A 9,435-nucleotide genomic window follows, 5' to 3' on the forward strand; every position below is an offset into this window, starting at 1 on the left:
CAGGCTTCTACCTTGTTAGAAGTGACATCACTGTACATTAAAGACATCATATCTCCTTTCATATTAAAATGCCTGTCAGTTCTGCTGCTCGCAGGCTGTAAATCTGCCACAGTATCCTGTGCTTGGGAGCTTTCATTATGAAAATATGGAAGATAAGCACTCTGCTTTACTGTCAAAAGGAAAAAGTAGTCTGGTAGTAATGAGGTTACTTGAAAAATAAATACACAATTTCTTAAACATGGATTATTTAATGTGGGGCAATTTTTGAAAGCAATCCTTTTTATTTCAAGTCCTAAAAAAAATTCAAGCTTAAAAACCAGTATGAGTAAAGCATGAATATACAGTCCTGTAGAATTTATTAATGCTCACGCAGTAAATCACTAGATTTTCCCTTTGACTTTGGCCCTCCAGCCTTGAGAGAAATGACATACCAGAATTTAACCTGTTTTTCATCTTTATATCATTTAGATACAAAAAGACTTGTCTGTTCTGCAAGTAAGTGACAACATTCAGCTGTTACGCATATGACTTTAGAAAATATAGACAGTAGAAAAATACCTCCTAAACAGCAAAGAAAAATATAAATAATTATTGATCATTTTCTCTCATGGCATCTTCAGGATATTAATAATACCTTCCTATTACATAAAGCTTTTCATCCATTGATCTGAAAGCACTTTAGATATATCATGCTTCTTGTTTTACAGAAGGGAAACTGAGACACAGAGAGGTGAGATGACCTGTCTTCACATTTGAGAGCAGCTCAGCAACAGAAGTGAGAACAGATCCTACATCTCTAGAATAGCCTGTCCAATACTTGACTTGCTGATTTCAAACTGAAAATTTGCATCATTTCGTGAGGCAGCCCTGAACGTTCACACAGCATGTGATCATTAATTTATTATTCATTAATGGGCTAAAATTATCAAAGATGCTTCTTTATTATAAAAAAATTAATCCCCTTGTCCATTTTGTGTGAAAATACTAATCCACTGCTATTCCCCATTTCCATTAGAATTCCCTCCAACTGAGGAAACTTCAGCATGCAAGCATAGCATGTGTATTTGCATCTTCCAAATTACATACTCCGTTGTTGATACTCTGTTTGAGGAGCTGAAATGAGTGGCTCAAGGGTTATTTATGGATGATGAAGCCTTTCACCTCCAAGGCATTGATTTCAACGTCTGAACCCTACATCCAGAGACAGAAATATATATTTAGGCTGTGCTGTGTGCATTATGTGAAATCAATTGGTAGTGTCAGTTCCAAGCACACAAGCACACAGGTGAAAACCATGAAAAAAGAAAAAGTAAAAAAATTATGATTTGGATGAGGAAGGTGAATGCATAGGAAAAAATTTAATAGCAGAGGAGATGACATGGTTCGGATATGATCTGAAGAGGCAAGAACAGAGTATTCCACATATGTCATGGAGGAAACCAGAGCATGTTTCACTCAGTGGAGCTGGAAGTGAAATGAAACAAGACACCAAAGAAAAGCAATGCACGGTATGTACACTGCTTGCTTCTTCACCTTCCAGTTTCTCCTGAATGCAGGGGGGATTTTCTTCCTTTTCTCTGTAGAATGAAGTCCTCTTTTTATGTAGAGCAGAGCAGAGCGAAGTAATGAGAGACATAGTTCTTTAATGATCCACGTCATAAGGATTTATAACCCATTTTACAGCAATGTTGCCAACACCTTCCTAGCCACAAAAGCCTCCAAGGACTACTGATCAGGCTTTTGTATCATCTCTCTTCTCCTCAGAAGAGCTTTTCGAACCTTTTCAGTTTCACAGTCACAAGCCTTGTCTATGATGAGTGGTTTCTTAGCGTTCTCCATTGTTTTCAATATCCATGCAGGTCCACCGGCAGCAGCAAGGGTGCAATTTTTAATGACAGGTGGTCTGGATTGCTACAGGCACTTTATACTACTGCCCTCTAAATTTTCTAGGTAGGATTAGGTAAGTGAGAAAAGCTGGGTGTTGTTTTTGCCCTAAAGCTCCTACAATTCCTAGGACTAGTGGAGCTGCACTGATAGCACAGATGGCAATCTTGCCTGAAAGCTGAAAAATGGACCACGGAACAGTGAGTCAGTTGCCCTGCATCGTTCCCCTCTCCTTAGAAGATAATATTCATTCATACCTGTTAGCACAGATCTAGAAGAGTTAGTACATAACCTTCAATATTGTTTTATATAATTTTTCCAGTAATACATTTTTTTATTGTAAAAGCAGTCAAGAATAAAGTATATAGGAATATTTTCTTGCATGTGTGAACACCAGGGAATCAGATCTGAACATTGTGTTTGAGGTTTTTGCTACCTCTGAAACTGCAAGCCCTGGGGACTGGGTCACAGGCAGCCACACCATATTGACAGATCTATATTTATAGATAGCACCCTTATTTTCACTAGTGCATCCATTGAAATTATAATAAAGTTTAAAAAAAAAAATTAAATAAAAAAAGTTTTTTAAAAAAATAATGTACTCAGTTAAAAATTAACTTCTGACTTAATATGAAAATTTATGCTTTTGTTTTATTCCTACCGAAACTGTTTGTCTTGCATAGACACAGTTTCTAGTGCTCCCTTTTGATTTTACCTATTTTTGTTGTTACATTACAAAATAATCACATTCCATTTTGTTCCCTTAACCTCAGAAATAATGATTCTGTAGTCAATAGCCAAGAATTGGGGCCACTGGAAAATACCAGCTCACAAATGCTCTAGGAGTGACCTAACATTGACATTAAATCACATCTTATTTCTAAAGAAATTGAGCTCTCCAGCTAGTGAAGGCACAGAAAGAACAGAGTGATTAACCACAATCTCCATTATTTTAAATACTTAATCGTGTAACTTCCTGGATTAACAGTAGATGAAATATTTATGTTTAAAATTACTGAAACTAGGAATATTTGAGATTTTTCTGGATCTATCTTCCCTATTTTCCCTCCACTTCAAAATAATTTATACTAATAAAAAGAGCTTCTTCTGTCTAATCAAATTTCTGTTAATTGAATGCGGGAACTGAGCCACTGAGGATGTGATTTACCCAAAGTCACCCTGGAAACCTCTGGCAGGGGTGTATGAGAACCCAGGTATTCTGAGTTACAACAAACACCATAATTTTTGTCAGTTTCCAGTATCCTCACAACAGTAACACCTATCAGCAGAGCAAACATTGACTTGGTAGCCTCCACATGTGCCTTTCAGTCTGGCTAATACTCAGGAAGGTGCTCCTCACACAGACAAACTGAATCCTCATTGTATACTTATTTTCTCTCTAACATTTGATTATTAGTTCTTTATTTGCATTCCAGTAATGTCTAAGGAGGTTCTGCATATTCTACAAATATACAAGAGCAACAAAACCAAAGGTTTTCAAGTCCAGAGCTTGAAACCTTGATCTCTTTTTTTCGTATCTGCATTTTCCAGTATTTTTTCTTGGTATGTGTCAGCAAATGCTTTGAATTTCAGAGTTATCTACACTTCTTTTTTTATATAATGTTGTGGTCTGTGTCAATAAAACTCAATTTGCTACTATTACAACTATTACTTAAACTGTGCTAGCTGCTCCATACAGTAAAGTGGCACTGCTGGGTTCAGGCTTATGTCTTAAAATTTCTGGAAGACTGAAATGTGTAGATGGAAAAAAAACCCACTCAATTTATTTTAGGCTTGATCCCTAATCTGCTGCTTGCTGAAATCCATGGAAAGGCTCTCAGGCTTTTTCTGAGGACAGGCAAACACACATTTTCCCCATACACGGAATACCCATGGAGGGCCAGGTAAATGGAAAAATTGGGCCGAGAGGCTGGAAGACGTCAGGTGACAGCAGATCCAGTCAGTTCCCTAAAAGAGACTTATCTGCCCTATGAGTCAGATGATACTTCTTCCCCAGAGCATCAGCTGGATCCTTAAGTGGAAAGGGTCAGGGAGGGACAGAAGGGTGGCTGAACAATTTTGTAATCTTCCTTCTTCACTGAATTTCAGAACAAGGTATGGATTGTTTTTATCACACTACAAATTATAGGTGCCTCATGTTTACTTCCTATCCCCAGGTCTGCATCAGAAGCATTTCTGGGGAGCTGGGAACTAACCTTGCAGATGCTCTACACCAACAGGTCAATTTAAATTAAGCACTTCAGCCTGTGTCTGTGCTTAAACTTCACACCAGAGTTTTCAGCCTGAAGTACTGAATTAGCATCATCGAGCTGGATATGGAAAAGTTTACATTGAAATGTCATCTGGAATTGATATTCCACACTGGAAAAAAAAAAATAGAGAACATGCGTTTCTTTGATGTAAATATTTTAGAAAGTCTAAACACAAAACGCTGTGTCCAATTTCATCACATTTTGGATAGAATCTAGCTAAGTGTTGTGGAAAAGAATCAAGCAGAGCTTCCAGCCTTTACTTAATGTAACAGAAAGTACAAATTTCATGTGATCTGTTAAGCTATAGGAGAGACAAACATGTGACAAAAGGCAAACACGTCACTTAATCTATACAGGAAGACATGAACACACCAAGGTGCTGAGCACAATGTAAGAACTTGAAGAAGGCAGAATTTTATTAGGCTCTTCACAGAATGGTTTGGGTTGGAAGGGACTTAAAGATCATTGAGTTCCAACCCCCCTGCTTTAGGCAGGGACACCTTCCACTAGACCAGGTTGCTCAAAGCCCCATCCAGCCTGGCCTTGAACACCTCCAGGGATGGGGCCTCAACAACCTCTCTGGGCAACCTGTTACTTCCATCCAAAAGTCTGTAGCACAAACCCAATATTTTTTTGATTGCTAATCAATTTAAAAATGCATTAACTTTTTAATTGAGAACATGGCTGGGAATCAGCAGTTCTGACAATCTTAGCATAGCATGGGAAATAATGTTGGATAACTAAGCCTTCATTTAGGGGGAAAAAATCTTTCATCTTTTACTGTATAGGCACAGATAGACTATCATTCAAATCCTGAAAGGCTTGAACTCTCCCATCCAAATGCAAGCAAAGGGGGATGTCAAACCTCTTAAAGCTTGTCCCTTGGGAAGTCAAGGAGAGCACTCCCAGGAACTCAGAGGGAGTTAAGTGAACTCTGGAAGCTTCTGGGGATCTTCCCTTTCTTATCTACAGACCTGAAAGTCTAGGAGACAGAGAGAAAGCCTCAGGTTGAGTTCTCACGTTATTCTCCCCAGCTCCCTGAAGACCTGCTGACAGCTCTCTGTTTACCAGGAAGTTTGCTGAGGAGGACAAGGAGGGAGATCCTAATACTTCCTTTCTGTTGCTTCTTCAATGTCCAATTCCTCACCCTCAGGACATCAGAAGATGACTTCTAAGAAGCATAAATCATAGTGAAAGAGCACAGCCCAGAAGGAAAAAGAATGGGACGGAGAGCATGGAGGTTATGCCAACTTTAAGAGAGTCACGAGGTCAGCTTCAGCAGTCCTGTGCCAAAGTGCAAATCTGGCACTGATCTATTCCCTGCACACAGCACAGCCTCTGACAATGCAAAGCGAGACACAAAGCCCTCAGCAAATCATACCCACTAGCTTGCTAAAACAATACAGCCTGGGGGTCCACAGCAATGAGGGGGAAGCTAGTCCCCACTCTTCTGGCACAGGAGTTATTTCAGGACTGAAAAGCACACAAACTACTCGGGTTGCAAAAGCTTTCTTGTCATGAGGCTGAGCAGCACAAGCCATCAATGAGTGCAGTTCTGTCTTAGGAATCCTGTGGGATAGCTATGAGAAAGCATGCATGGTGCTTTCTTGATCCAACGTGGATGGAAAGGATCTGCACCTAGGAGTCTTATCCTGAGTCCACTGGAGCAGTTTTGGATCCAGCCAGCAGCCAGAATCCACTGCTGAGAAGTTTCTAAAAACAAGCTGTGACAAATATCAGTCTAACAGTTATGTTTTTGGTACCAGCTCATCAAGATGGATTTGTTTTGAGATTTCAGGGGTATTTTCAATAATTTTTAGAGGCATCCTTGGTACAGAGAAGTACTTAGCAAAACTTCCACAGGCTTCAGTTGGAGCAGAACCTCACCTTCCACCTCTCAAACTCCAGAAACGTAGTATCATGTTTACTTCAGGGCTCACAGGAAACCCTGCAATAAGAGTGCTAATCTTGAATTGCAAAGCTTCTCCACCTCGACACTAGTTTATGGAGGCCAACATCTCCTTCTGTCCCAACCCCCTCAGAGGCTGTGAACAAGAAAGGTTTCCCTGGATTTAGAACTCGTTCTGGCCTCTTATTTTATTGCGTAATTTTCAAATCTTGTCGTCCCATGTCCCGTCTCCCCCCTTCCCCCCTTTTCTTTTTTCTTTTCTTTCTAATCTAAGAAGGCACCAACATTGATTGTTAAAATCATGGAGAATACTGTGATTGTGGCTGGAATGGGTTTGTCCTCTCTGACACATTTTTCAGGTGAGGACTGTTTAATATGTCTTCTCTTTTTCATCTACTGGTTTTAGCCAGGGATTACTTAGACTGAATTCAAAATCTGCCACAGACATTCTTTTGTCATCTGGATTGTTGTTCTTCTGCATTTAACTTACATTAATAGTGTACACTTCACAAGAAGTAGAAAAACTGGACATTCCGTTTAACACATTCTGTGGTATATAGCCACCTCGTTCTATGGAAATGCTCTTATTTCAAGTAGCTGGGAGAGAAAAACCTTCCTAACTTTGAAGTGGGTTTTATTGCATTGAAGAGAGAGAGACTGTCAAATCCCATTTCATTTTTAAAGTTAACTGTAAAGTTTTAATTAGGTCCTCTGAACAAGGATTCTGCGATGCTTTATGTTTAAGAGTTAGCAATAGTATATGATCCACTGACTTCCATCATTAAGTTCAGTTGACAAAAGGCCAACACAACTCTTTTCTTTGTAACTTTGTAACCATTTATGTTTGAGGTGAAGATGTTAATATGGAAATTTTGTGAGCTGGGAACGAGTATGAACTCTATCATTGTAATTTATGACCTTTCATCTAAGGCCAAATGTAAAGGCAATCACAATTGTTCTATATCTCAAGGCCAGCACATAGCAGATGTATGAAATTTGGAGTGTTAGACATAAACTTTTATTACCAAATTATAAATAATTTCTACCACTTACAATGTTCACCTTTCAAGTTCATCTTGATTCAAACACAAGGGCAGCATCTCGCTGATTTCCATGAGTTATACAGCTGGAAAAGCTCTGTCGTAGTACACTATGAAAGGATAAAGCAATGCAGTATTTGTAAGAATCTACTGGTAGCAAGGTATGTGACATTTTAGATCAAAATCATTTTTCATCTAGATGATAAACAAACAGACAAAAGAGAAACATTAGCCAATGATGTCTTAATTTTATTCTCACTCTTGAAGCTTTGAACTTTAAGGAGTCCACCGAATGTGAATTACTTAAATCCTCTGAAGACCACCTTCCTGTGGTCATTGGGGCTTTTTCACTCAGGAAATAACACATTCTTTAGGTTCCCCAATAACAGATGTGATGATATAATCTTCCTGAATGTACAATATGGGAATTGTCTTCCCAGGTGCGAATCGCACTACACCAAAGAGCTCAGCAACATATGCCTTCCTGCATGAAACGTTAATTTACCACTAGGAATGGCACGTGAGATTGCTTCGAGCAAACCAAGGAAAATTACCTAAGATTTGGGTTCATGACTGGGTCTCAAACCATGAAAGAAGGGAGCTAAGGATACAAAACTTGCCAATGTCAATGCCCATGATTCCAAATAGATGTGCTTGTGAGGTTAACAGGGTATGAGGCAGGAAAGTTGAACAATTTTGTTGTCTGACATCAAACAACCAAAGCATACACACACATAAAAACTGGAACTAAATACATGCCTCGGCTAGCTAGAAAGCAGCCTATTGAACAGAAGGCAAAAATAGCTCAGCAGGTTCTGATGGCTAGCAAAAAAAGAAATAGAGCCTATAAAGACAAACACATAAGAGAAAGGCTCTCAAACCATAAAATATCCTCAGTTGGACTTAAAAAATTGTCACGAAAATTTATTAGCCCAGGCATGAAAAATCTACTTGCCCCGTGTTTATCACGGAAATTGGTAACAACGAAAACCAGCATACTCCCTTATCAAAGTACCTACGCACTGAAGCCAGGCAGCCAAATAAAACTTTGCAAGCCTGCTCCCCAGAGTAACTATTTTACGTTCCTTTTCTGCTTCAAGTACTAGATATAATCAAGCACAGTTGGATGCTCCTGATTAACATGACGGTTGCCTGGAAACACGGGCACAACGGGGCACAACTTCCCTGGCTGTGCCTGAGCTTGAACTCTGGGACAGCCAGGTGAAGTAGGTCAGGTTTGCAGACCTCGCGTCTTAAAGCCTTCTAGCCTGAGCTTTGGGGGAGAACATGTTACTGGGTACGTGTTCAAACAGAGAAGATAAACAACTCCAGAAGGAAGAGACAATACAAATCCGTGTTCTGAAAAGCCATAGTATGCTTTCTTCGTATCACAAGAATTAAGAGTTTCACCAAGGCACTGAATCAATAATGGAAGAATAAAAAAAATCCAGTTCAGAAGCATTCACAGCTGATTAACTCCTGTCACAGTACTAAATCCCTTAAAAAAAAAAAAAAAAAAGTATTTTCCAGACATTAGGAGATAGCTGGGGAAAAGATGAGTGAGAAGATGGGGAGAAGTAGAAGCCAAAAGTTCAGCTTCTTGTTGTGCGGTGTTCTTTCCAGGTGACATATAGAAAAAAAACCTCTTAGCTTCTATGTTCACTAATTAATCTGTAAAACGAAATCAGCAACGCTTTCCTATCCAGCTCTGGTAGGGACATCTACACTGAGATCTGTGAGACGCTCACTTACTGCTCTGGTAAGGCCCATTTTGGAATTCATAGGATCTTGTTATAGTAGAATATAGTTATATAGAATCATAGAGTCGTCCAGGTTGGAAGGGACCTTTAAGATCATTGAGTCCAACCATTAACACTGCCAAAACCACCACTAAACCATGTCCCTAATATACTGGACCATATAATTTTCGCCTAAAAAAATCGATGGGGCGTTATTTAAGTGTAAGCAAGCCATAAAAAACGCATTTCTCTGAAGAAATCGGAGTTTAGCCAATGAAGTGAAGCCATGGGTGAACCTCTGGCAGCACAGCCTGACAGGTTTTGGGGGAATTATATGAGAAATCGAGAACGTTTTCACTGAGCGCCAAGTCAGCCAGGACTCGCGGCCTCTCACAGCCGCCATGAAGGCACCCACCCAAAAAAAACACGGACTCGGGTGAAAAACTCGGATTCGGGGCCCGGGATAGCCACACACCGGGAGCTGAAACCTCACCTTGCGGGTGACAGGGTTGAGGAAGGCGGGCGGCGGCCGCCCTTGTCCGCTCACAGGCTCCGCCCCGCGCTTTTTCGCTCCCCGGCGCGGTTTGGCC

At 40.0% G+C, this 9,435-nt stretch overlaps 1 protein-coding gene across 1 annotated transcript in view; it reads left to right on the forward strand.

Annotated features, from left to right (window-relative positions):
- Positions 1-4,585: 4,585 nt before the first annotated feature.
- Positions 4,586-9,435, forward strand: part of LSM6 (LSM6 homolog, U6 small nuclear RNA associated (S. cerevisiae)) — an 11,647-nt gene continuing 6,797 nt past the window's right edge. The window contains exon 1 of the mRNA XM_009890731.1: positions 4,586-4,721. Within this exon, the coding sequence (XP_009889033.1) occupies positions 4,717-4,721 (5 nt within the window). The 5' untranslated portion in view covers positions 4,586-4,716. The remainder of the gene's footprint in view (positions 4,722-9,435) is intronic.

The sequence above is a fragment of the Charadrius vociferus genome, unplaced genomic scaffold (genome assembly GCF_000708025.1).
Source record: "Charadrius vociferus isolate BGI_N301 unplaced genomic scaffold, ASM70802v2 scaffold178, whole genome shotgun sequence".
NCBI lineage: Eukaryota > Metazoa > Chordata > Aves > Charadriiformes > Charadriidae > Charadrius > Charadrius vociferus.